Source organism: Pelmatolapia mariae, linkage group LG13 (genome assembly GCF_036321145.2).
Source record: "Pelmatolapia mariae isolate MD_Pm_ZW linkage group LG13, Pm_UMD_F_2, whole genome shotgun sequence".
Taxonomy (NCBI): Eukaryota; Metazoa; Chordata; class Actinopteri; order Cichliformes; family Cichlidae; genus Pelmatolapia; species Pelmatolapia mariae.
The window spans coordinates 11,551,124-11,579,012 of NC_086238.1; the positions used below are offsets into that span (position 1 = coordinate 11,551,124).

Consider the following 27,889-nt stretch of genomic DNA (forward strand, 5'->3'; position numbering starts at 1 on the left):
AGTGTTACCCAACATATGGTACAACAACTGCAAAAGAAGCCCAGACGAGTTTTTATATGACCCTCAACCTCCTATAATCACACCTTACACTAGACATTACACTTTTGTTTTGTATCTTTCATTTTTTTGTGTGATTTTTTTTTCTCCAACAGCTATCCTAATAAAAAAAAAAAAACCCCAATCTCACAACACAATTAGTACATTTTCTGGAACCTGAAACCTGAAATTGTTGGAGCTAAATCATATATAAAACAAGTACAAAGTTATAAATGTGTGCTGCTTTCTAGTGTTATCCCAGCATCCTTTGCCATGGCGTAGAAATGACCTTCTTTTTCAAGCAAGTTGTTCGGTGAATCAAATTCCACTATTTTTCCAGCATCAAGCACCATTACCCTGTTGGAAAGAAGCACAGACTTTAATAGTAATCCAATGAGCAATGTCCATACTGTCTAGCATAAGGGAATGCTTTGGTGTTCCCCAGCCACCTCCTCCAACTTATCTGAGGAACACCAAAGCATGCCCAGGCCAGCTGAGAGACATGATCTCTCCAGCATGTGCTGGATCTACTTTGGGGCCTCCCTCCTTTTGATGTGGAGGAGTATCAGCAGTACTCGGAGCCCCTCTCCAATGACTGCACTTTTCATCCTATCTCAAAGAGAGAGCCCAGCCACCCTTAAGAGAAAGCTAATTTCCACCACTTGTAGACATGATTTCATTCTTTTGGTCACTACCCAAAGACTCATGACCATAGGTGAGGTTGGGGACATAGACTGACTGCTAAATCGACAGGTTCGCTTTAAAGCTCAGCTCTCTTTTTACGACTACAGACCTAAGTAGCATCTACATCACTGCAGCATCACCCCCAATCCATTTGTCAGTTTCTCACTTCCCTTGTGAACAACACCCAGAGAAACGTATACTCAGGCTCAGGCTAAGCACTCTTTTCTGCCTGAGGCCTATGGCCACAGACTTGGAGTGGTACATTTGCACTACTTCACACTTCGCTGTAAACTGACAGGACTACAGAATAAAGATCTGGTCCACTGTTCCCCAAACAGGACGAAAACCACATTGCTTATCCTGAATCCAAAGATCCAAGAGAATTATGAACTCTCGTTTCCAGTACCCTGGCATAGACCTTCCTGGTGAGGCTGAGGACTGTGACCTCCTTTTAGCTGGAGTACACATACTGGTCCCCCTTCCTAAAGTTGGGAAACACCACCCGATTCTCCCAGTCTAGAGGCACTGCCCCAGAGCTCCACGTAACCTTGGAGAGGTGTGTAAACCAAGTCAGCGCTACAACATCTGGGGCCTTAAAGAACTCATTCAGTCTATTGATCCTGCCACCAAGGAATTGTTTAACTACCTCAGTGACCTCATCCCTAGTGATGAACAAGTCATCCCCCTCATCTTCAGACTGCATGTAAGCGGGATTACAGAGGTTGACAAAGTATTCCTTCTACTATCCGAAAATATCCTCAGTTGAAGTCAGCAGCATCACACTCACACTATACACCGTATGAGTAGGGCATTACCCTCCTGAATTGTCTGAGGGTTTTTGAGTTTTTGCTTCAGCTAGCTATGTTTCGCTTGGCCTGCCAGCATCTATCAGTTAGCTCAGAAGTCCCACAAGCTAACCAGGCCTAATAGGGTTCCTTCTAAGCTTGACAACTCCCTTCACCTCTGGTCTCTACCATCTGCTTTGGGGATTACCACCACAACATGCACCAACCCCCCTGAAACCACAGCTCCATGCAAGAGCCTCAAAAATGCAGGTGCAGAACATGGTTCATTCAGACTCATTGTCTTCAGCCTCCCTCGGAGCGCTGTCAAAGCTCTGCCAGGAGTGGAAAGCTTGCAGACCGGGGCCTCCGACGTCAGGTTTGTCCAGCATCATGCTCCTTTACTTGATCCAGGTAGTGATCAGCTGACAGCTCAGCTCTTCTCTTCACCCAGGTGTTCAGAATATAGCTGCAGATCTGATGATATGCTTAAGAAATTGTTCACTAACTTGGGACCTAGGGTGTCCTGGTTCCATGTGCACTTATGGACATACTTTGTTCAAATCTGGTGTTCGTTATGGACAACGTGTGATTTGCACAGAAGTCTAATAACAGAACATCACTTGGCTTCCGATCAACCTACATGAGCATTAAAGCCTCTTAGTAGCATGATGTAGTCACCAGATGGAGCACCCTTCCCAGTACCCAGGCTGGGTACTCTGAACTATCATTTGGTGCATAAGCACAAACAACAGCCAGAACGTTCCCTGTTAGCTCTCACAGAGGATCTCTGAAACACTCTTCATCTGGCCCCTCTTAGGCAAAATATAGAAGTTCTGGATAAGGTAAAGTCCAAGTCAAGAAAAAGGAGTCAGTGAACCTTAAGTTTAGATTATTTTGTCAAATACCACTCTGCTATATTATGTATGTTTGATCAGATCATTCATACAGTCATTGGTACGACGTAGTGGGTTTATTTACTGCACAATATTTCTCATTTTCTGTATGCTGGAAATAGATGCAGTCAAATTTTGAGGATATTACAATGTGTAAAAAGCCAAATTAATTGTGGTTGATTCCTTGTCATGCACATAAATTATGTGCACGAGAAGGAAGGGTTGGAAAAGAAAGAAATTTGACCCTGACAGAAATAAAATAAGGTAGGGCACATCATCCAAAAATGTTAAGGGAAAAGGTATAACTCACCTAGAGCTATCCATGATACTCTGCAGGCGGTGGGCGATGGTAAGGACTGTGCAGTCTGAAAACTCTTTGCGGATGGTGTTCTGAATCAGGTTGTCTGTCTCCAGGTCAACAGCTGCAGTGGCTTCATCCAGAATTAGGATACGTGACTTTCTCAGGAGTGCTCGAGCCAGACACAGCAGCTGCCTCTGCCCAACACTGGGAAGATTGTATTAGTCTTAATATCTCAAGAGGGTTTTTGTAGCCCAAAAGAAAAAAGTAAACTACAAATGACACTCATGTGTTCAAATAAAATTAAGGTTTATGTATGTTTTGCAGAACATTACATAAGGTTTAGAATAATGAACTGTGCAAAACCTATACTTATATATAACTTATACCCAGAGGCTGTATTGTTAATTTTATTACCCACCTGAGGTTTTCTCCCCCCTCTGCCACTTTATGCTGTAATCCTTCCTGCAGCCCTGATACATAGCTCTTTAGATGAGAGAGCTCCAGCACTCTCCAAATCTCCTCATCGCTGAACTTGTCAAATGGATCCAGGTTCATCCTCAGTGACCCCGAGAACAAAACGGGATCCTGTGCACACGGGATTACAAATGTCAGTGTACTTTTTAGAAATATCAAATTCTTTGACAAGGTTATTGTTTATATTTATGTGTATACCTGTGGTATAATTGTGAGTCTGTTTCTCAGGTCATGCAGGCCTATTTTAGAGATATCTACATCATCAATGAGGATGCGACCTTCAGCAGCTTCAATAATTCTAAACAGGCAGTTGGTAAGACTTGATTTCCCAGCTCCTGTGCGACCGACAATACCGATCTGAATGCAATGAGGGAAAACACATAAGATCAAAATAACAGCTGGCGCATATTTGAAAAAAAAAAAAAAACTACACATTTTTCTTTCTGGATATAAATCGTATTTAACAGTATAGCATTAAATAATGCAATAATAAGCAAATATACTCAGTCTTTACTTAGTTTGTAAAAGATCTTAGTAATTTCAGTAATGTTATGTGTTACAGAAAGAAGCAACATTTTTCAGGGGCATCAGATATTTTATAGTGCTTATAGTCATTACTGCTATTTGCAGTGATTCCATGATATATGTTGTTGCAATATATACAGTCTTTTCTAATTTTTACTTTGACGTCAGTATTACAAAGTTGTCAGTGTTTCACCTCACCCTAATCGTAGACTAGTTACATGTTTACATATCATGACTGATTCTAATATACAGTAATACGCATAATGTACAACTTAAAAGAAAAACTGATTGTTCACATTATTTTTGCAGTTTATTATATGTAATTACTGTCAACACAGATTGATCTGTGGCATTTTTTTGAGTAAATGATTAATAGATTGGTCTATAAAAAACCCCAAAGCAATAGAATGTCAATGTCTTACAGCACAAAGTTATATCAAATTACAAATTTCAACTTTAAACAGCTTTTCTAAACTCAAATTAAAAAAAAGGATATTCAGGCCTGTAACTGGAAGCTACATTTTAGACACAATTGGCCAAACTCAGCCCAGCAGGAAACTTACAGAAGTTGTTAATAGTTAACCTTTTAAATTAAAAAAAATAGTGGGACTATTTTATATATTATGGATTTTTCAATGAGGGGAAAAAAAAAAAACTCCCAATGATTTAAACAATGTCCATCCAAAAACAACATCTTTCTTTCTTTTCTTTATTTTTTTATTTTATTTTTTTTAGCAGTATATGCTTTTGTATCTTTTGTGAACATTATAACAGATGCAGTAAACTCTATCTAACTCTTACAAGAACTTTATACATATATGGAGACTCTCACGCTCACACACACATACCTTTTCAGTGCTGTCAATGTCACAAGTGATTCCATGCAGCACTAAATCCAATTCAGGTCTGTAACGGACTTTGTAGTTCTCAAATTGCACTCTTCCTGCCTCTGGCCACATCTGTGGAGGTCGAGTGTCAGCTACCCAGTCAGCCTGTACCAACAGAAAAAGAAGCAGAACACATGTAATATAGTACAAAAGTTATCAAAGGGAGCTAAAATAGCTCTAGAATATGTTGTGCATTAATATTCAAACCAAGATAAATAAGAAACTAAATTATACAGACACCATACATACAGACATGCATGCATACACCACTAAAATAAAGAAGAAAAAAAAAACTTTAAAAAGATGTCATGCTTGGTAAAAAATTTAATAGCTCAAATGAAAATATGCAACCAAGATTAACAATTAAGGCCCAGTGTACATGTGCAATGTTATATTCTAACTCAGATTAAATTCAGTATGAATGGCATGATGGGACGTGCTAATCAGTGCAGCTCTGGTGCCATTATGAATAAACAATCCAACTCAAATATAACAGGTGGAGTTCAAACATGTGAACTCAAACGTTAGTGAAACATAAAATTAAACTGTTGCATCAAAATCTCATTTGTTTGACAATTATCTGAATTGTTATCAGTAGTATGTTAAGAAACAGTGGAGAAACAGCAGCTGGGAATAAAAGTATTATCACTGTACAGTGAGCAAACATTGCAGTTGATGTCGCACCCAAGCTTATTAGATTCCTGTTGAACTGTCAGAGTTACAATAAACTCACAGCCTGTAGAAATCTTAAAATTCATGTCCTATTTAAGAAAACAGTAGATTTTGATTTAACCAAAGTATAAATAATGTCATATGGCAGCACGGTAGTTAGCACCCACACACCCTATGGTAGCTGGGATAGGCTCCAGCATCCCCGTGACCCAGATAGACTGAAGAGAATGGATGGATGGATAAATAATGTCTTGCTCACAAAGTATTTCTACGTGCCTCGTTCTTAAGCTGAGTGTATTCGTTCACTCTCTCCACAGCTACAATATTGGTCTCCAGCTCTGAGGTCATCCTCACCAGCCAGTTGAGGGACTGGGTTACCTGCAGAACCCCAACAGGAGAGAGGTCTGTGTTTACATTATTCCTATATTTTAGTATTACCGCATACATAAACACTGATGAAATAGGGATAAATTCTGAGTGTTTTTGTGACTGACATTAAGGGCATATGATACAGATAGGCCAACCACATTACTGTCAATAGAATCTCTGGAAATGACAGCAAACAGAGCAGCAAAAAACACCACCAGGTTTCCAACAAACTCCAGACGTATGGCCAGCCATCTGTCAAGAAAACAAACCCCACAAATATGCACACAAACAAATTTTAGGGTCTCATCAATTAGCATCACATGCTTATCTGTGTTTGCAGGTACACTGTTCAATGTCTGACCTGTCAGACATGATCCGCAGGTAGATACTTTTGAGGTTTTCATCTATAGTTACTTCATTGTGTTTAAGAAACCTTTCTTGATGCTTGTAGGCTCTTATCACTGACAGGCCGGACACCGTCTCACCAAAGTGAGAGTATATCGGTGAGCGAGACACCGAGTCCAGCCGGCGCAGCTGCCTTGAAGTGGCAATATAAAAGCGCTGGGTGTAGAGAGAAAGACAAAACAAAATCAGTTTGCATTTCATACTATAAGAAAGTTAGGGTAGCTTTTTTACATATATTCTTTACCTTGTTTAGCTTACCTGTACAAAGAAATAGATTAGAGCCAGAGGAATGATAACTATGGCAAAGAAAGGAGTTGCCAGGCAGATGACAAATATTGTTCCCAGTACACCCAGCAGACACAGAAGGCCGGCGCGCAAGTTAATAGGAATGGCCTCATCTATGGTAAAAATGTCCTTTAGGATAATATTTGGAGAGTTAGTACTTATTTAAGTCAAACGTCAATTTTATTTATAATGCACATGTAAAAACATTAAAAGTACATAATTAGCAAAATTCTAAGTGTAAATAATACTAGAAGAATGAAGTCGAGTATTATAAAAGCTAAAGATCATATTGGAGAAAATGTAAATGACAAGTCATGGATGTTCATCAGTGGCTAAACACTTTTAAAGTTTTGAGTTGTTCCTGAGATTAGAGCTGTTCCAAAAAATACAGTCTTACTGTCGTGGTCCTGGGTCATGTGACCCAGCATTTTGTGTTTATTATTATTATTATTATTATTATTATTATTATGTATTCTGTTTGTGGTTTCGGGTTCTGTTCTTCCTCTGTTTAGTGTTTAGTCATCCCTGCTCATGTGTTCCCTCTGTTCTTCGTCTGCACCTTGTCTCTGAGACCAGTCTGTGTATTTCCTGTTTTACTTTGAAAGTCCGTGTCTGATGTCAGTGTGTTCAGTTTTGCACCCTCCCTGTTTTGTCATGTTAACTAGGTTCAGTTGTGTCTCCCTCCTGTGTGTAGTTTCCCTGTTTCTCTCTGTAGTGTGTGTCCTCTCGTGCGCGTCGCTGGTCTGTCTGTGTTGTCTCCCTGAGTCACTTTGTGTTACCTCCGTGCGTTTCCCCCTGCATGTCCTTCTGTGGATTAAGGTTTCAGGTTTGTTTTACTAGCTTCCCCAGTTTAGGTTTCCTTTAGGTTCTGCACATGCCATCGCCACTTCTGTTTGTATCCTCTCTGTGTAAATAAAGCTCACTTGCGTCCAAGCTAGTGCCAGCGTTTGGGTCCTCTCTCACAAACTCCACATGGCTTGGCCCGCTAGCCGTGGCACTTACAGCCATTCTAACGACTTAATAATTTAATGATTAATTATTAGTCCATTAAGACCCTTTTGTTGGTATAAGCAGGATGTGAGGATACAAGAGAAATTAGCTCCTTCTTCCCTTTTTCTACAAGTGGCTGAATTTAGTAGCCGCAGCTAACAGAGACAACAGATCTACACACATATTACAGTATTGGGTTGATTTTTTAGGTTGATTTGGGACTGTGCAAATAAAATTGAAATGAATTGAAAAGCATATTGATTTATTTAATATATTCATATTAAATTCATATTGACTCATAGGGAGTCATCTAATTGTTTGAGGGTTTTTTCTCGATTGTTGTAAGAGCTTTACCTTTACAATACAATGTACCTTTAGCGTCTGTTATTGTGTGTCAGCACTAGATAAAATTGAACTGAACTATACACTTGAGGAGGCACTTGGGAAGAAAGCCTCTTTAAAGAACGACGTAAGGAGAGAACAATTTTAAGAATATTTAGGATTGTATTAAAAAATGTGAGATAAAGTGGGAAAAATTAAATAATACAAGTGGATATACAACTCGCAGCAAACAGAAAGAAAGCCTTTTTTTAAATTTAATGTTTAGTTTTTTAATTTTTAGCACTGTTATTTTAGAAATGACATTAAAAACTAGTTATAGTTTGTATTTGTAAACATACAAGCCACAAGAAGGTAACATAAATATTGAAAACTATGAAAAGAATCCTTAAAAAGTGAACTACAAGACCCTACTTTTGCAAAGCGGTTGATCACTCTTCCAATAGGTGTAGTGTCAAAGAAAACCATAGGAACTCGCAGGATGTTGTTAAGAAGTCGTGAATGCAGGATACGAGCTGCATCAATGGAAGCATTGGCTAGGAGCAGTGTACTGAGGAACACAAAGAGACCTGCAATAAAAACAAGAAAGTTTCTAAATAATAGAACTACATTTTTAACAAAGTCAAATCCACCGTGAACAGAACCTTGAACTTACAGTAACACTCAGGTGTGCTTTTTCCTGCCTACTGATATAGAATGGCTGTTATTATTATTATTACAAAATAATATTTCTTTTTGCAAATGCTAATTATCACTAGGAATCTTGTTAATTGGAGACCAGAGCAGGTTTGGATGTTCAGAAATTCTTAATGACAAAGTTTAGCTTGTATGAAATTCAGGGTTGCAGGGGCTGGAGCCTGTCTCTGCTGCCACAGGGAAAGAGGGAAGGTACAAGCTGGACAAATCGACAGTCTGTCGCAGGGCTATACTGACAAATCAAATAGTATTTCACTTTTTTCATATTCAATTTTTATTCTTATAAAAAAAAAAAATAGTTCAATCAGTAATATATGTACTGCATGTAAAGCTGAGCTCAAGATGAACCAAGGTCCAAATTGCCAGTCTTTTTACAATATAAAGCAGCTGGAATAAAACGTATCACTCTGACATTGTAATTGGTCACCCATTCACAATATGAAAGAGCAGCCAGCACTATTTCATTGTTATCTGTACAAGCATTTGCAATTCAATAATAATTTCAATAATTTCCCAAGGTATGTTGATATCAACTATTCTTCCATTAGATTTTTATTTATATTAAAATGAAATGTGCTGTATGTCAAATGTACACACTTTTTGTGATTTTAATATCATATGAAAAGAAAAAACATATTTGAACGTTGCAAATAAAATACTGTTAAAGAACAAATAAATAACAAATGTCTTCTTTGTACTCCTCTCTACTTTTATACTCATCTCCACCCGCTACATCAGCCCCATCATTCGCCCAGACCGAACAGCTCTGAAGCATCCTCCTTATTTTTTGTTTTGTTTTGTTTTTGATTGATTAGTTTAGTTTTATTACAGTTTTTTTTTTTATTACACTAGGTAGTTTAGCTTGAGAAGATTCAGTTCAGCTTAACAGAATTCTGTATATAAATAAATTCCTCCTAATTATTGACATAAGAAATTATAGGTGCCTATGCACTTTGCAGCATGGGTCCCTGTGACAAAGGACCTAACGCACACAGTGCACAAGTTCTCTAGTACAATAAAAAGACTGGATGTTTAGGTTGTCTACATAGCGCTCTAAAAATGAGTGGATCCTAAATAACAGAGTACGGAATTTTCCTGTCTTTAAGACACACAGTTCCTTAACGTTAACTTGCACAAACCTGAAAATATTTGCAAATAGAAAAAGAATGACTGTTCAGTTACCCTGAGCCACTCCAAGAGCTCCGAACACTCCCACCCTTGTGTCCCTCTTCCAGGAAGGGTATGTCATGTTGTAGTACTCCACAGAATCACCGGTCCAGTCACTCAGCCACAAATTTTGACCAATCAAAGCAGCGTTCTGGGTGAAGTAACTGAGGAAAACCATGGCAGAATATCCCCAGCCCATGGCTCGCAGGTACTGCAGGAACACTGCAAGCTTCACCTGGAAATCAGCGGGAGACGGAACAGGCTATCATTTGTTGTAATCTTGTGCTATTTGTGTCATTACTTAGGCAGAGAAAAAACATTATATTACTTGTCCTGTTTCCATAGTTTCCTTCTCTATAAGCTTCTGGCCTTTCTGTGGTTCATAAGCATTTGCAGATTTTTTAATGGAAGTATTTCTTCTTAATCTGACACTAAAGAAAAATTGAGGAAAAAATGAAATGGACATTCTGCTAAAGATGGTGTTTGAGACAAGCTGTTTCCCTGGTTTCATCTATAACTTTAACAAGCTCGAACCTGCCATTGCGCTGGCTGCGGCGGATGCTGTTTTCTCGCTTCAGTGTAAGAGAAACAGTGTCCTCTAAAGGACCGTCAGGTTGGGCATTGTCTCCATCTGGGATGAGCTCAAAGTCTTCTGCGTCCTGGCCCTCACCTAAAATAACAATATACATGGTGTTTTACATATATGGCAGTAATTTATGGTACTTGGGTCAAATATGTGAACAACATCAACACAAAGTATCCATAAAAGATGGTAAAAAGAAATTTAATTCATTCATATTTGTGATGTATAATTTTAGCATAGGTTTTGGTTGTACAGCTAACAAAAACATGTGATGTGTGCAGATTATATTCCTAATATACTAAGAAAAGGTTGTAATCACCTGTTTCTGAATTTCTCTGATTGCTCTGCTCTTTGGCATATGTGTCGAGAAACTTAGAAAAAGCTCCTCCACTGGCACGAAGGTTTTCATAGGATCCAACTTCAGAAATGACTCCCTTCTCCAAAACCACAATTTCATCCATGTAAGGCAGGAAGCTTATGCCATGAGTCACCAGGATACGAGTCTGTATGGTCAGAGATATATGAGACTCAGGTTTGAATTCACCAATCAAATAGGGTTAGATAGGATTTACAACAACATTGTTAAGTATTAAAGGAAAAGAAAGAAAAATACATAAATTATGTTTAAATATGTTTATAAATTGTATTTATCAAAAAGAGAATATGTTTCAGTTCACAGACTGAATTAACAATAATTGGTTTAATCATTTAAAAAGCATTTATAAAGCCAAACCTTTTCTAATTTGTAATTCCATTTCTGAGTGGCTTTTATTCCTAACCTTTCATTATTAGCTATTCAGTTATCTTGGTCATTTAGTGTGATATTTAGGCTATTCATGTAACCTTTACGTAATGCTCTGGTCCTGGGTAAAATGAGGTAAAACAAGTAACAGCTGGACTATCCTGTGCAGATAGTATTTCATGTCAAGATTCCTCAGAAGAAATTAAATGGGAAATGGGCGAGTTTTTTTCACTTTAAATACTGATTTCTATTTAAAATATTAATTTAAAGTGAAATGTTTAGCATATGTTGTTAAGCACAAACCTTGTTTTTAAGTATTCCATTGGGTCCAATTACATTTTCAAATAGATGCTTTCCTACATGGGAGTCCACGGCAGACAAAGGGTCATCTAATAGATAAATATCAGCCTGACTGTAGACTGCTCTGGCTAAGCTCACACGTTGCTTTTGACCCCCTGAGAGATTGATACCCTGAAAAGAGAAGAAAGGAGGGGAAAAGAGATACCGGGATTCTATTTAATGCAAGGAAGCCTTTCTTATATAATCAGAAGAGCTCTTCTGTTTTGTTACTTTTTTGTCATGTATTTAAGAAACAAATATTTTACATATGTTTACAATAAACACCATACACAGCATTTGCATACAGGAAAAATATTTGTGTAACCTAAAACCTGAACCATTTAAAGTGTAACTCACTTTCTCTCCAATCTCAGTGAGGTCTCCTCCAGGCAGCAGCTCAAGGTCAGGGGCAAGAGCACAGGCCTGTATTACTTTTTTGAAGTTCTCTTCTTCATGTGGAGATCCAAACAAGATATTATCCTTCAAAGTAGCATTTTGGATCCAGGCTTGTTGTGGTACAAAAGCAAGAGAACCCTGGAAAGAAATACATTATAACTCAATTACAGATGTCTCACTCCATTGTTGTCTTATCATAAAAAAAACTGGCATTTACACGGTTTTATCCAGACCAAACACTGCAGTGGCTAGGTGAAAAAAAAATCATTTTGCTGGAAATCTAAGAGAACAGTTTATTCTGTGGGTAAAATGGTTTGAGTTATAAGCAAATCATCTGCCTCCATTTCAAAAACTTTGTGCAAAAATATATTTCTTTATTCTGCTGTTTTCTCCTTCAGTACTGATGAGTTTAGACCAGATTATCAAAACTGGCTTGAATGAATTAGGCTGGTGATGTTTTTTTTTATTTCTGCATCTTTACTTTGTTTTTTAAAGTCTTTAATGTTTAATTGTTGAATTCTTTAAAAAAAAGAAAATATTGTATTGTGATTGTTAAATTCTTCTACGCTTTTTGTCCTCCTTGAATGTAACTACTACTGTGTAGATCACAAAACGTTTATGCTTTTCATGTAGACATATTGTTTTCAGTGGGACTTTTTGGGATTTCCTTATCTGGATGATTGAGAATGCAGAAAGATACTGCTATATAGAGGAATTTTATACTTTTAGTCATTAAATAAACTCAGTAAATGATTCAATCAACATTGATTTTCTCTGTATTTAAAAACCAAAAAGATAAGGAACATAATTTCCTTATGGAATAATAAAGTATTCTGATTCTGATAATCTCCTGAAAAAGTCTGCCTTCGTGAGAGATGAGGGAAGGCGCTGAAGTAAAAACTGAAGCAAACTTAATTTGATTATGCCACAGTCATGCTACATGTTGAGTTTAAAAAAACAAAACAAAAACATTTGTGTGAACATGTGTGTTATTTTAGTTAAGACGTAATTAGATGTTTTGGATTTTACATGTTTTTTAACGCACACTACAGATACAAAAAAAAGCCATTACCCTAATGTTGATAAAACCTTTGGTACTGTGCATCTCTCCAAGGAGGGCTGACATAAGAGACGACTTTCCTGACCCAACAGCTCCCACTACGGCAACCAACCGACCAGGCTCAATGTCCAAATTCACACTGGACACACATAATAACTATACTCAATGCTGTGAACACATCAGGGGCAAATAGGCAGACTGGAAAAACTGAAGCAATGCTAAAAAAACCTGGTGAACATCTCACAGTTAATTAAGTTAACTAGTAACTTTTTGATGACCAACACAGACATACTCTTTCAGCAGAGGGTTTGCATCTTTTTCCCAAGCAAAGGAACCATCACATACACTCACAGCAGTATCTAAAAAATGAACACAGACCAAAATAGAGCTTAACAGGTGATCCGCACACATAAAAACTGTGACTAAGCTTCAATCTTCAGCTGTAGAACAAGTGCAAATTCTAATGGTGAACATACTGAAACTGGGGTCTTGGCGCACAATGTCACTGTCGATGTCTTCCCCTGCAAGAAACTTCTCCAGGCGCTTCTTAGACACTGCTGTCTGAAAATTCAAAGAACAGGTTAAGTGTGATTTTATCACAGGCTTGATACATGTGCCTCATGTAGGTCTGTTCACTTACTTGCACAATGGAAGCAATGAGCATGGGCAGCATAGCAAGAGGAGCTCGGAGGATGTTGAAGAGAGAGATGGAAGTAAAAGCTCTCTCAGCAGTTAACACATTATCGTTGCTCACACTAACAAATACTGCAAACGTGGCCAGAGAAACCTGCAAGTACAGACAGTTTAAGAAAAAAGTTTGTTTACTATTTGATTCTAATCTCTGCGAAGCTCTCTGACAGAACTCACCAGAGCTGGACTGCAGCGAAAGGTAAGGATGGCGATGGACTGTAGGTAGGTAAACTTTTTCATGACTTTTAGTTCTTCCCCTCTAATGTCTTCCACCTGCTTCTGGAAGGATGGCTCCCAAGCATACAGCTTCAGAATCTGGTGGGAGACAAAAGAAAAAGACAGGGAGGAGGCAGTGAGGCAGAAGGAAGCACTTATGGTTCAAGTTACTGCAGTTTCATGAAGCATCAAAGTCTTAGATGTGAGGAAGGCATCTACATACACCATGAATACACTGAACAAAAGAGCTCACCTTGATCCCATTTAGAATTTCATTCATGATTTTCATTCTCTTATCTTTAAACTTCATGTTCTCTGTCTGAAAAGAGACACATGTAGCTCATGTTAAACAGGCAATAAGACAATACTTAAATAAAGTGTTTTGAACAGCAATTTATTCTATCTAATTCATTTGAAAATAAAAACCTAACTTTTTCACCAGCAAGAATCACGTGTTCAAAGTTACTGAGATCTCTTTCTTCACATTAATGTTAATATTAATTAAACTCCAAAGATATTTTGGGTCTTTTTATAGAAGGGAGACTGGTCTATGAGAGCAAATCTGAATGTTGACTGTGAGACACGTGGCTGAGCCTGCATGCTGCGTCACTCAATTGTCCAACTACTTTTGAGCCTCTGAAAGTGGGGGACTGTATCAAAATCTATTAAACAGTCAATGCAATACTTTAGTTAAACATCTTGAATAATACTTTAAAATTTGCAGTGTAATCTCATCTTGATTATTTGATTTAGAATCTCGCACAGAGGTGTACAGAAGCAAAGAAGATTTGGCAAGTATTTCCCCTGACCTGGAGTTTTCTGGCCTTGGTTGCTAGCAGTGCATTGGTTGGAATTATTAACACCATGACTCCCAGTCCTGCCAACACAGAAGGTCCTAACTCCAGCCACAGGAAAACAATGGATATGATGATCTGCAGAGGGCAGGACCACAGCAGGTGGATAGAGGTGGTCACATCATTGAAGCGCTGGGCATCTGCTGACATCAGGTTCACCGTTTCCCCTACTGTTGACTCCTTACGAGTATCATTGGACACCACTAATGCCTTAGAAAAGTGATAAAAAGGGGCATATTAATTAGAAAGTGGGGTGGAAATTAAGTAAGAGAAGCATATAAGTGATATTTTTTCTTACTCTGTATGTTTTAGTACATCAACAAAGCAGGAGATGGATCTTTGTGTCAGTTTTTTTTAAATCACAATCCTACTCTAACCCTATATATTGAAGAAAGCAAAGCTGACTTTCTTTAAGAAATAATGTAAAACATACCCTCTTAGATGAGCCCTGGCTAGATGTTGAACAGGCACTATGCAATGATCTAGAGATTTCAGACCTACCATTTATCAGCTCAAACATCAAAAGATATGAATGCTTCAAAAGTGTTAACATCAGCTCTTCTCTGACAGCATGGTGGGAGTTTCTAAAAATAACGGAGTCTTCATTAATCCCATGCAAACGTACACCTATCTGGAATAACCCTGACATATTACAAAACAATAATATGATTAATTTTCCAGAATGGAGTTGTAAAGGAATTAAATACTTAGAACATATATTAGAGGGAACAGAATTTATTTCATTTGACAGACTAGTTGCACAATATGGGATCAACAAGAAAAGGTTTTTAGAATATCAACAAATTAAATCCATAGTAAAAAAGAAATTTTACCCCAGTCAAGCTGAATTACAAACACCACCAAGTGTGGTACATTTTCTTACTCTTAAATCCCCCAAATTATTATCTAAAATATACAGAACACTTTCTAAAATAGATGAATCAGTATCCCTTCCTATTGCAAAGTGGGAAGCAGATTTATCAGTAAGCTTAGACCAAAACTTCTGGTCTCAGGTATGCTTAAAAACCTTTAAATTGATTAAAAATCCCAGTCTGCAATTAATACAATACAAAATACTACATAGAGTGCACTATACTGGTCATCGGATGTTCAAGATGGGCTTTACATCTTCCAACAACTGCTCACACTGTCAAGGCAATACACCAGACAATTACATCCACGCTCTTTGGTTCTGTTCACCAGTTCAGAAGTTTTGGCGTGAGATATGTGAAGACTTATCAAAGTGTCTGAAATGTAAAATTCCAGCCTCCCCTATAGTGTGCTTGTTGGGAAAATTGGATGCTGTCACTACAGAAACTAATACAGTCCACATGGTTTTTACTGCCCTATGCATCGCCAAGAAAACGATCCTCATGAACTGGAAAAATAAAAATAATCTTAATTCTAGCCAATATAGAAACCATCTAATAGATCACATTAGTCTTGATACAGCCTCTGCCACCACATTAGATCAATCCCTCTGGGCTCCTTTGATCGGCTCCGTCACCTAGAGGGGGTGGGGGGTCGTGGTTTGGTCCCGTCTTAGCTATTGTGGTTGATGTGGAGGTTGGGACGGGCTTAGGGCGCCTGGAGGACCCCTAGAGACGTTATCCTGGGAGGGCTCAACCCGGGGGGCTGTGGTCATAACCTGGTCAGTGGCTCTGGTCGCTCTTAGAGGGTGTTCTCCTCGTGGCTGCGTGCAGCGGGGGTTGGGGGATGGTCTGTGCTGGCGGACGTAGGTTACTGGCCTGGTGGCCTGGCTGCTCCTGAGTGGATCCGGGGCAGGCGGGGGGGCTTGGGGTTCGGGGGTGCTTCGTCTCCGTGATGGGGCTCTGGCTGGGCCTTGGGGCTTCGGTCCTAGTCGGTGTGTCGCCGAGGTTGTGGGCGGGTGGGTGCACGGGGGCTCAGCCCTGGCGCAGGGGGCCTCTGGTGCATCGGCCTAACTGGGGGGCTCTTTAACTGGCGGGGAGGTTGTTCCATCCTTGCAGAAGTCCACTCTGCAGGTGGGGGAGAGACATAGGAGAGGTGGAGAACAAACCTAACCTGGGTGTCTGTTGTCTTGTGTAGTCTGGGAGATGATTGAATGTTAGGGTGGGTACAGTTTCCTCTGCGGTGGGGTAGGGTGGGCTTCCTTGGGTCCTGTGGGGCTTGGCGGTGCTGCTGCCGTAGGCCCCGGTCTGGATGGGCCTGGACTCCCTTGCCTTGGTGGGTGCCAGAGGACGGGGGTGCCTACTGGGGTCAGCGGGGGAGCTGGCCCTAGGTAGGAGCATCTTGCCCCTCCTTTCTTTTCCTCCCCATCCCCGGCTGCCTCCCTCTTCCCGCTCCACCACACCCACCCACACAGGTAGGGCCTTGGGGTGTGGGTGTGTCACCAGGGTGCAGGGGAGACATCCCCCCCCTCTGTCCCCTTCTGGCCACCTGTGCCTCAATTTTATTCCACAACTTAGACATCCACATTATTCACACTGTCATAACACACACATATATATAGGGCCTTGAGGGTGACCACGCCAACGGCGTCCAGTGAATGGTCTGAGTATTCAACCCTACCTCTGGCGCCGGTGCCCACCTCTCAATTTTAAATCCATGTAGACATTGAGGGTTCTCGGGAGCGGCCGTGCTAACACCTGCTGCTCTCCGGCAGCAGCACCATGCCCTCCCCTGTTTTAAATGCACTTTAGAACAACACGCAGCAACACTACACATGAGCGGGAGGAGGGAGGTATGGGGTCTTCACACACCCCCGTTCTCTGCCAGCCATCGGGGCGGGGGGCTGGGAGGAGGTGTTGGCTGACAGATTGGCCTCCCTGCTTCTGCGAGGCCTGGGGCGGTCTGCTTGCCTCCACCCCGGGGGGAAAGGGTCACATCTCTTGGGTCTGGGTGCCGTTTCCCCCTCTGGGGGCGAGGGTACCTGGACCCGGGGTATAGAGTATGTTTGGGGAGTGCGATTGTGTGTACATGTGCATATATGTCTATTCCTACGTTGGATGAGTGCTGAGTGTTTGTATATGTGTGCATGAGGGTGGGAATGCATGTTTGTGTCTGTGTGTGCCTGTTTGTCTGTGTTTATATGTCAGGTCAGGTCTTAGACTCCACCTCCCTGGGAACACCCAGGCCCTCCAAAGTGTGGAGGCCTATCTCCCCTCACCACACTCCCTGCCGGTAACTGATGCACTCAGGGGTCGGTGCATTGGTGGTTCTTGGTGTCCGGGGCTGGGCGCTCAGGTATACACCAGCTCACTCGCGGTGGCTACTTGGCGGGGCCTGGTGCCTGTCGCTCGGTCAGGCCTCTTCCGGGGCAAAGGAGGCCCTCGAACCTCCGGCCTCGGGGCCTGCAGCTCGGTTCACTCTGGCACAGCTGGCTGCCGGCAGAGCCGGCGGGCGCGCCAGTGCAGCCCCCTCTGGCTTCTGCTCCGTGGCTACTGGGTGACCCCTCGTCTGGGGATCTCCTCAGCCCTTCCCAGGAGGGTGGCACGGATGCCCCTCCGGTGGTACTCCTTGGGCTCTCGCACTCTGGGGTCCCTGGATGTCTGGAGCCTGGATCTTCTCCATGCCTGCTTCATGCCCTGGGGGACGGGGCTATGGCCCTCCACACCCTCTAGCAGACCGTTACATGGGGAAACCTTCTGTATACAAGCGCGCTGATCCACACGGGTGTGCACATGGGTGTTCACTGTTCGTAGACATAAACTACACCTTTCTTAGCTGCTACTTCAAAGCACATTGTGCGCTGTCTGTGCTGCACAACAACATTCAATATTTAGTATTTATTGCTGTTTACACTTAGCTAGATTAACATGATGGTGTTGTGTTTAGTATGTTGCTTTGTTTTTTTTGCTTGTTTTCTATTCTTTTTCTCTCAACAGGTGATCCAGGAGATTTTTTTTTTCTCTTTGTCTTTGTAAGTGCCCTTTCTCACTGTCCCTCTTCCCTTCTGTTTTTCTTTTCCTTCCTCTCTTTCTTTCTCCCTTTCCTATCCCCCAATCATGTCTGTCTCATCTGTAACTACTGAAAATAAAATAAATAATAACAACAAAAGTTGATCAAATGGACCAATACGGCAATGCCATGATGATTCATTTGGCAAAATAAATCCATTTGGTATCCTTGTTGGTCTTCAGACAACAATTCTGACGGCTAAAGAACCAAATGGGACAGAATAAAAAAAAAAAAAGAAAAAAAAAAGAAATAATGTAAATAGTTTTTCTGTGACAACTATGTGCTGATAAAAGTTCTTCAAAACTGAAACATCTGACAACTGACTTAATCATAAAATTATGTCTAGTAATTTTTTTTCTTCTAATGTGTAACAGTAAATTATATTATACAGCATTTGATTTTTTTTTTCACACCAATGTCAATAAATGGTGTTCTGTCACTCCTGTTTTTACCTTTTTATACACAGCAGCCATAAGTGCAGTGCGAACCTTCATCCCCAGCACATGGCAGCGCTGGAAATACTGCTGTAGGGTCAGAGACTGTAGCAGAGCCACCACCATCAGCAACACTGCATACAAATAGCCCTCCCAGGCATGTCTGGATTTGTCCTGAGTGAACGAGATCATCAATCTAGGAAAAATAGAAAAAAAGAAGAAAACATGATCTAGTGCCTCAACACATGCTAATCTCCTGCTTCATCTTTAGCACTTATCTAACAATGTCCTCATTTCATCCTGCCACTCCTGTTATCGGTTATGAATGACTAGCGTCAACACATGAGGGACAGAGAGAAATTAAAGACCCCTTGCCTTTCTTCGTATCACATTGGAGAGAGGGTGAAAAGGCTTAACATCCATTTTTTTTAAGTGATTTATAGATTTAATCTTTATTTTTATCCTCATTTTTTATCGTTTTTTATTTTTGTTTAAAGATAAATCAAAATATAAGCTTGATCAATATGTTAAATGAGAAATGTAGTTTGAGTAGTGAAACAGTCTAGATTTTGTGTCTGTGGACATGATCCAGCTTAGATCTTTACCTATTGGTGTCAGCACTGTGGAGGATGTCTCTTAAATGTTCAAATGTCATGAGATTTTCTATGTTAAGAATTACGAAGAAAATGTAAAGAAGGGATTTTGAAGTAAACTTTGATAAATCAGATAGATAGTGTGTGGTTGGACATCAGATGATCTTATGTCAACAATGTGTTTGAATGACTAGATAGGAGGAGAGAGAAGGGGGGGCAAATAGGCACTTGGCTGAGTATAAAAGAGACCGCCCAGAAGCATTCTTTGCTCTTCCCTTCGTCTGCTGTGAGATGAACAGTTCAGAAGATTGGATCTCAAAGTGAAATTTGTGCCTGACGGAGGCCAGGACTACAGAACACTGAGATAAGCACATCTTCAGAGCTGGATGTGCCTGTGTCCTCTCCAATGTTAAGAACAAACTCAGCAAAAACTCATTAAAATTTCCTACAATTAAAGTCTAAATTGTTGATATTCACCTTTTAACCCGTTGTGAAACAGTACAGGTAAAAATCTGAGTATTAACCCATTTTAATGTAAATAGCTCTTACAGGTTACTTCAGCCCTTTACGCATAACATACAGTTGAGGCCTACTGTCAAGCCCTCTAAAGCTAACCCACTTAAATACCAAGCGCATCTATAAAGAGGAGAGCCGCTGTAACTATGTTCCTGACGGAGGCCAGGACTGGAAGGCTACTCAGGTCCCCGGATTTTATCAGATAAGCAGGAAAGACATACAGACGATTTTGAGACCGTTAAAGCTGGGCGAGCCCCCTCAGCCACATCAGAGCAGAGCTGCAGAGGCAGAGTGTAGCGCAGAAGTTGTTTTGATCGAAACTGTGTGTGACGTGTAAGTACCAAAATAACAGGAGGAGGGAGCCGACTATAATATAGGCTATAATGCTTCAGATCTGCAGATGCTTACCAACGTGCGGATCTCTCTTCCGGAAGATAATATATTGAATAAAATGATTATAAATACATTGACCACTCTGAGTCTGCATCTTCTCTGTCCAGCAGAAGAATAAAAAGAACTGGGTTCAATACTTTCCTTTTCTTTTTGAAAAGTATGCATCAGAAAGTCAGAACAGTGAACTATTAAGAGACCACTGTAGTCCACTGCAGGGTACAACACAGCTGAGTTGCTGGTTTAAGTCCAGCGACATTGTACAAGCACAACATTGTTCTTCTCTTAAATCTGTTGTTTTATTTCTGTAACGTTCTGTAATATCTTACTCACTTAAGAAGCTGAGGACTGACAAAGGTTAACACATCCTGCAGAAGTTTGAAGCAGACAGATTCAATCAGAATCCTTTTAAAGGTCTTGTAAATGGTGGTAATCAGCCATGAATTGGGATAGTTCTCTTCCTCCTTATTGTCCTTTTTCTTCTTTTCATCTTCTTTCTTCCCCCTTTCCTCCTAAAGGAACAGATCGTTCAAGCACAGTTGATGAGATTTATTCAGAAAAAAACATAGTGATGTTGATTAGTGGTGTTAGTAAAATCCGTTTAGACTGTAGCTCAATATAGTGTACATGTGAGTGGAAGTGCTTTTGTTTGAATGCTCTCACCATCATTAGTACATCCTGACTGACTCCTTTCCCCAGACCACTGGAAAGCCCATTTTGCTGTGGGTCTTCCTGGGCACTGTCTCTGGTTTTAGCTGATTTCTTTTTCATCTTGTTCTGGAAGCGGACCCTAGCTGCATCCAACTCAGGCTTCATGAAATGCTGGAAACGCTCATTGATGAAAGCAGTGCTATCACTCTCATTCAAATCCCACATGTCCTCCTGAACCAGAGGTTGTTTGTAGCCTTTTAAAACCATACTGTAAAAACAAAGAGAACTCTGAAGACATGGAGCACATATGTAGGTGCTTGTTAAGATTCCTACTATAGTGACTTTAATGTTACCTGTTTAACCAGTTTAAAGTAATTCTGCTCAAAAATGCTGCACCTGCTTCAGGATTCTGTGGATAAAAACAAGATTAACGTCCGACTCCTTATGAACTTTGACCTCTGAAAACAAACAAACAAAAACAATAACAAATAAAGGGTACCTTTTTTATAAAGTCTTTAGCTTCTGGGGGGATATCAGCCACAGTAGAAAGAACTAGTGCAATCAGTTCAAGCCCAAAAGAAATGTAGAAAAGGCTGAAACGTGGGACATCACGGACCTCGCCCTAATTCCCAAAAATGAGAGAAAGAAAAACTTTAAAGGGTCCTGACAAAAACTGAAAATAGTGTGTTATGCAACATATGGAGAGCTAAAAGTCAATCATATCAAGTTATTGCACCATGTCTGAGTAAATCTACTATTTGTCTTCTACTTTAAATCCAACTTGATCAAATGTCTTCACTCATACCAGTCTGACAGCCTCTCGTAGGAGGGTCTGGAAAGGAAAGATGTCACACACTACAAGGAGCAACCAGAAGAGGAAAATAGAGGCAGAGTCTATTGCTCCTTCGCGTCTTAATCCTTCATGGCAAAGCAGGACAAGGATCTAACAAAGAAGACACATCACAACATAAAAAACAAATCCTTTCAAATTTAAATAATCAAATATAAAGGTTGCTCTATTTACCCATGTGACTGCAAGTAAAACCGGATTTGCGTAGTATACACCAGCATTTTTTGAAGATTGGTCACTGTTTGGGCCAAAATCTTCTCCTAGTGTGACTCCCAGGTGTGCTATGGCCGTCAGGAACAACAGAGACACCACAAGCTGAAGGAAGAAAACACAGACCAGACAGGAGAATAAATCATGTTATTTTATGCAAAAACAATTTTTTATAATCTTTTGCATAAACTTTTAACCAATACTATGTTTTTGTTTTTTCACGAGATACCAAATACTTAAAACTAAGTTCTTTCCCTTCATTCCTTCAAGGTTTTAGAGAAGTGATAACAGATGCTTAAAATATGCAGCGCTGGAATGACATCTCTTTGCCCTTTTGCTGTAAATGACTTGTCCTTTCCATGTTAGAATATTTCATACACAGTATATGCATTTATAATAAACTCACAGAGACAGGCCTCTTGGTGTTTTTGACCTTAACAGAGAATTTACACTACATGTGTTTTAGCTTCAATATATACACTCTTTTTTACACTGACCTTTGGAAAAACATTTTTCTTTTCATATTACTCCAGTCCTCGAGGGACGGTGTTCCCAAATTTTTCCATGTGTCCCTGCTGCAACACATCTGAATAAAATTTAGTAGGTCATAGGTTGTCAAACTGTGGTACGCATACCACTGGTGGTACATGGGCTCCCTCTAGTGGTGCGCGGGAAGTCTCTAAATTTTTTTGAAGACTGAATAATATACCATGTTCTGATTGAGGGATTTCTGAAAAATTAAAACGTAAAGCTCTGCTATCACTTTCGACATAAATGACGACAGGAAACTAAACAGCAGTGACATTTATATGGTTACTGTAGTTGGACTAGCTGGTATATAATGATGTGCTACGTGGTGGCTAGCTACACAGCTATGGTTAGCATAATATAAACACAGTGAAGCTGGAGGATGAACGCTAACTTTTTCAACTCGACAAAAGTTAACGTGAGGTTTCCCAATGTTTAGGGACAAATGCAATCACATGTCAGGATGATGTAAATGGACCAAACGTGAGTCAGGGGAACTACTGAGATAATCCATTCACAATACGAGGTTGGTCATTAATATACTGCTGCATGGGCTGGGCTGTTACATTGTAGGGTTTTAAAAACTGAGTTTTAAAATGAATAGTGGTAATAAAAACCGAGAGAGGTCGACAGTGATCACTGCCTTTTTTTAGGGGCTTGTTCAGATTAAGTAGGACAAGATACAAAGCATTAAACATGTTAAAAACACAACAGCCTTAATAAATGCAGAGTAGTTTTGACCCGAAGGCAGGGTTCATCACTTAAAGACTGGATATGCCACCTGCTGTGAATGTTTTAATGCAGTACAGTTGTTATTATTATCACTTGTCACATCCTGTTTATGACAGTTAAAATAAATAACATTCACATAAGAAATAAAATTGTCTCGTGTAAACTGTATATGGTGTTAAATAGGCCTATACTACTGTACTTTAAAGTCGGGTTGCACAGTCTGTAAAATGAGTAATATATGTATTGATTGTGTATTTCATTGTGTAGCTATTTTTCTGCATTTGAAAATGCATTTGTGAACTAGCATGAAGTGTGGAAAGAGGGGAATGTTAATGCAATACTGAGAAACCCTCAGATTAAAGTGAAAACTAATCTTTAATTAGGATGATTACAGTCCATAGGGGGAAATGAACAGCAAAAATCAAGCTTTTTCAGAGAATTTGGAGCACTTGAAGGCAGGTTAACAAATGACCTGACAAAGAACAAAGGAAATAGGTTATAAAAACCACACATAAGAATGAAGGGAAATGGACATAGCTGGGGAACAAAGCACAACTTAAAAAGAAAGCAAAACTAAATGCAAGAGACAGGAGACAAATGACTAGCAAAATAAAAACAAAACAGGGAATGAGAAACAATAGTTTGAAAGAGGGAGGCAAGAACTTTACAGAATGAAGAACATTGAATGAGCACATTGAGCAAACACTGAGAGAAAAACTTCAAAGTTCTACAATCAGGACTACGGTAACTTTGTACTTCTACGTAGTTCTACAAAGGTCCCTGCAAAGTCACAGAAAATGTTAGTGGTAACGGTAAACAAAACCTTTAAAGCACTGTAATTTTTCATACTTGCAAACTGCTACACAGCGTGCAGATTGGCAATGTGCCTCATTTTTGTGTAGGTCCTGATGGTGTCTGTGAAGGTTCTCAGTCATCCAGGTCATCGTAGTCTAAGGAGCTTGGAAAGAAAAGCGTCTGGACTTCTGTAAGTTGCTTGAAGACGTTTCACCTCTCATCCGAGAAGCTTCTTCAGTTCTAAGGTCAAATGGTGGAGAGTCCCAGATTTAAACCCAGTGGGAGTATCCCCCCAAAGAGGGACAAAGGACCCCCTGATGATCATCTACCTAATCACATGAGCCAAGGTGTGAAAACGGGAGTGGGTCACAATCAGCCAGGGTTTTGGGTGAGCTCATTGTGAAACCTGGCCCCACCCTATCATGTGATTTCCTGAGGTCAGATGGCCCAGGATGTGAGTGGGCGTTAAGGCGTCTGGGAAGGGATCTCAAAACTGGATTATAGATGGCAGACAGTTGGTGTTGTAAGCCACCGCCTCTGTTCAAAGATGGTCGCTCACAGTGGACATAGATGGCTTCTTTCACTCCTCTTTCAAACCATCTGTCCTCTCTGTCCAAAATGTGAACATTGGCATCCTCGAAAGAGTGACCTTTGTCCTTTAGATGCAGATGGACTGCTGAGTCTTGTCCCGTGGAGGTGGCTCTTCTATGTTGTGCCATGCGCTTGTGAAGTGGCTGTTTGGTCTGTCCAATGTAGAGGTCTGGGCATTCCTCGCTACACTGTACAGCATAAACCACATTGTTAAGTTTGTGTTTTGGAGTTTTGTCTTTCGGGTGAACCAGTTTTTGTCTGAGTGTGTTGCTGGGCCTCAAATGCACTGGGATGTCGTGCTTGGAGAAAACTCTCCTGAGTTTCTCTGATACACCGGCTACACAGGGGATGACAATGTTGTGTCTGTCTTTCTTATCCTCCCTAGCTGGTGTTAGGGCGGATAAGAAAGACAGACAGTGAGGAATGCTTGAATAAAGAAAGCTGCCTAAATGCAAAAAAAAAAAAAAAAAAAAAAAATTGTACTGAACAGTATCTATTGCAGGTAGCCAAAAAGATAAAACCCTTAACATCACTTCAACCACTAGCCAAGCCTGCTCTCAGTATCATGCTGGGAAAGAGTTGGTTTAATAGCTAACTAATACCTCTGTTAACTATATAGAATAGTACTAGTCATAGTCATAGAGATTTAGTGCCACGCTAGAGTAAAGACAGTGTGCTAATAACGATGAGTTTGCTACACTTGACTTGCAGGTGCAGTGTATACGGTTGTGCCCTGCTGCTGACTGTGACTGCTCCTTTTTCCTCCTTTCAAATAAGATATTGCTGTTTTTACAACAAAAAATGTCAGACTGTTCTGGCCTGTGCTTATACAAAATTAAGCACTGGTTGGTCTTTTAGGGGTTAATTTGTATAAATGATCAGTTTTCCTCTGATGAATTGTTCCCTAGCTTTTTGAGAAAAATCTTCACCTTCTCTTCCAAAAGGTAAAAATTCCAAACTGTCAGTTTGTAAGCATCCCATAATCCACAATGACCTCTCCATATAAAGTCTGTTTCCTTTCTGTATCGTTGCTGACTTGAAAGCTAACTGCTATTAAGCTTGGATGGAAAGTGCCCGTCCTTCACGCCTTGTTTCTTTTTAAAACTAAAATGTGAAATCTTCCGGAGTTAAACCCTTCACTTCTTACTGACATTTTTGTATTAAAAAAAACTAAGCAATTACAAATACATTATGATCATTATAGTGTTACAAATTTTATTTAAAAAAATAATTTTATTTAAAATGCTATTAAATCATATAGTATTTTTAATTATACAATCCTGTGATTTCATAGGCATTTAACATGTATTGTCCAAACTCATTAATATATCTTGAGAATAATATAAAATATGTATTTCTGTTTTTATAGGTTTATGGTATATTTACCAGTTTTGGTCAATAATTCTAAAAAAGTACATAATGAATATAAAATGCACCATCTGTGAAATTAACATAATTATACCCAATGAGGGTTTACAAATACTAAATGGAAATTATTTACTCATGAAAGAAACATTTATAGATGTTGTCACCATTTTCTTGGGATGACGTGTGAGGTCAAATATTTCATAAATCATACTTTATATGCATTTTTATGATTTTGGCTGCAGTATAGTGAACAATAACGAAGCCTGGAATAAGTATGCATCTCACATACTACCGTGACCACCATCACATGAAACCAGGCTGTTATACAGAAATAGGAGAGGCAGGTTACCACCCCAGATGTGTCCTCGCCTGACCGGAGGAAAGCGGAATGCCAGAAGGCTGCGACCAGCCTGTGGGCCAACGAGGGAAAGCCAAGTCTAAACCATGGCGTCTCCCCAACAGTTTTGACCAATTAAAAGCGTCATATATAATTCTCTGTAATGTTAAGTAAAGGTCGCTCTCTGTCAGGACGTTGGTTACAGCTAACTGCTTGCAGACAGTGGTTTTCTGAATCAAAGAGATCCATGTACATGCTTATGGGTTGAACTGCTTGAGGCAATAAAGGATTAGAAACTTGGATTCAGAATATGTCCCTCTTTTAACCAAGATAAAAAGAATGTGCAACAAATGCTTCCATCAAAACACAACATGTGTTAATTGTCAACAAATCCAAGTAAAGGTACAGAAACTACTTTTAATGTCATTTTGTCATCTTTTACTGTCATTTTACTGTAATTTGATTCATATTTTATGTATTTAAAAATAACAGAAATTCAGTTTTCCTGTAAATTCTGTAAAACTTTACAGTAAAACATATTTCTTTACAGTATACAGTTAAACATTTGAAACTAGAAGACAGCTACCTAAGCTATAAACTGAAACAACAATTTTTTTATGAAGATGTCTTTATTAGATAGTATTTCTTACCTGTTTGCAGATGTAGAGCTTGGACAGCTGTTTTGTGTTTACTTTTGCGCTCTGACAGAGAGCCAGCAGGTGCCATGGGGCACAGAGCCACAGGAAACAAAGGGGGATCCATACAAGAACTGTCTGTTCCACACATAGTGGGAGGTCTGGGTCTGGTCGCTTCAGATATGAAGCATTCTGAAGGACACATACAAACAAACACACATGCATAACAAAGTCCTGCTGCCCTTCTAAGGCAACCAGAAAGTTGTCTTAAAAGTGCAACTGATCTACATATTTTATATTTTTTACACTATTTACATTTGATCTTTTACGTTGTGTATAATGTCTATTGATTTTATTGTCTATTTTAATATTTGTGTACAGCGCTTTGTGACTGTTTGTCTGTGAAAAGCGCTTAATAAATAAACTTTACTTACTTACTTAACTTTCTGAAACCAGAAACTTTCTGAAACCAGAAAGTTAATCATTTTCTTTTCTGCCTTTTTGGAAGATGTCTTTCATAGTTGCTATGACAAATAGAAACCATGACCTTCCTGTTTGTCCAATCTGTGTTGAACAGGCTGACACAATAACATGAACAGCTTTTTACAACTACATCTTTCATTTTTACTGCCTTGTAAAAAGCTTCACTTTTCTTAAAGCTTTTATTTCTCCAAAGCATAAAAAAATGAAAAAAAAGATCTTTAAAAAAAAACAAAACGCCAAAAACTATGACATCAGCATGTCCCTGACATGGTATCATAAGGTGTTATATGTCTATTTGTTGTCATTCTCAACATACATTCCAGACAATTTACTTTGTATGTTGCTAGTCTTATGTTTGTTTGAATTTACCTTAATTCTTCAGTCTTTCTGTCTGTTTAACTCACCCAAAAGGTGGACCCACAGTACTCCTCCAGAGCTGCCGCACACAT

General features: G+C 39.7%; 1 protein-coding gene across 2 annotated transcripts; it reads right to left on the minus strand.

The window, feature by feature from the left end:
• Positions 1 to 263: 263 nt before the first annotated feature.
• LOC134639693 (ATP-binding cassette sub-family C member 2-like) lies at positions 264 to 27,889 on the minus strand. Of its 2 annotated transcripts, none has more exons than XM_063491029.1 (32): positions 27,845 to 27,889; positions 26,973 to 27,149; positions 21,936 to 22,076; positions 21,717 to 21,854; positions 21,411 to 21,533; positions 21,265 to 21,320; positions 20,924 to 21,179; positions 20,594 to 20,772; positions 18,780 to 18,957; positions 14,344 to 14,598; positions 13,788 to 13,853; positions 13,496 to 13,633; positions 13,269 to 13,415; positions 13,105 to 13,189; positions 12,921 to 12,987; positions 12,641 to 12,767; positions 11,530 to 11,706; positions 11,137 to 11,304; positions 10,411 to 10,594; positions 10,037 to 10,178; positions 9,837 to 9,939; positions 9,524 to 9,743; positions 8,060 to 8,214; positions 6,290 to 6,445; positions 5,988 to 6,187; positions 5,752 to 5,878; positions 5,534 to 5,635; positions 4,547 to 4,690; positions 3,372 to 3,530; positions 3,118 to 3,284; positions 2,709 to 2,903; positions 264 to 393 (listed from the first exon to the last, which is right to left on the minus strand). In XM_063491029.1, exons 1-32 carry the CDS (start codon positions 27,887 to 27,889, stop codon positions 264 to 266), a joined length of 4,707 nt encoding a protein of 1,568 aa, XP_063347099.1. The 2 variants fall into 2 exon arrangements, with proteins under 2 accessions (XP_063347099.1, XP_063347098.1); XM_063491028.1 differs by having other exon boundaries at positions 10,043 to 10,167; positions 10,391 to 10,594.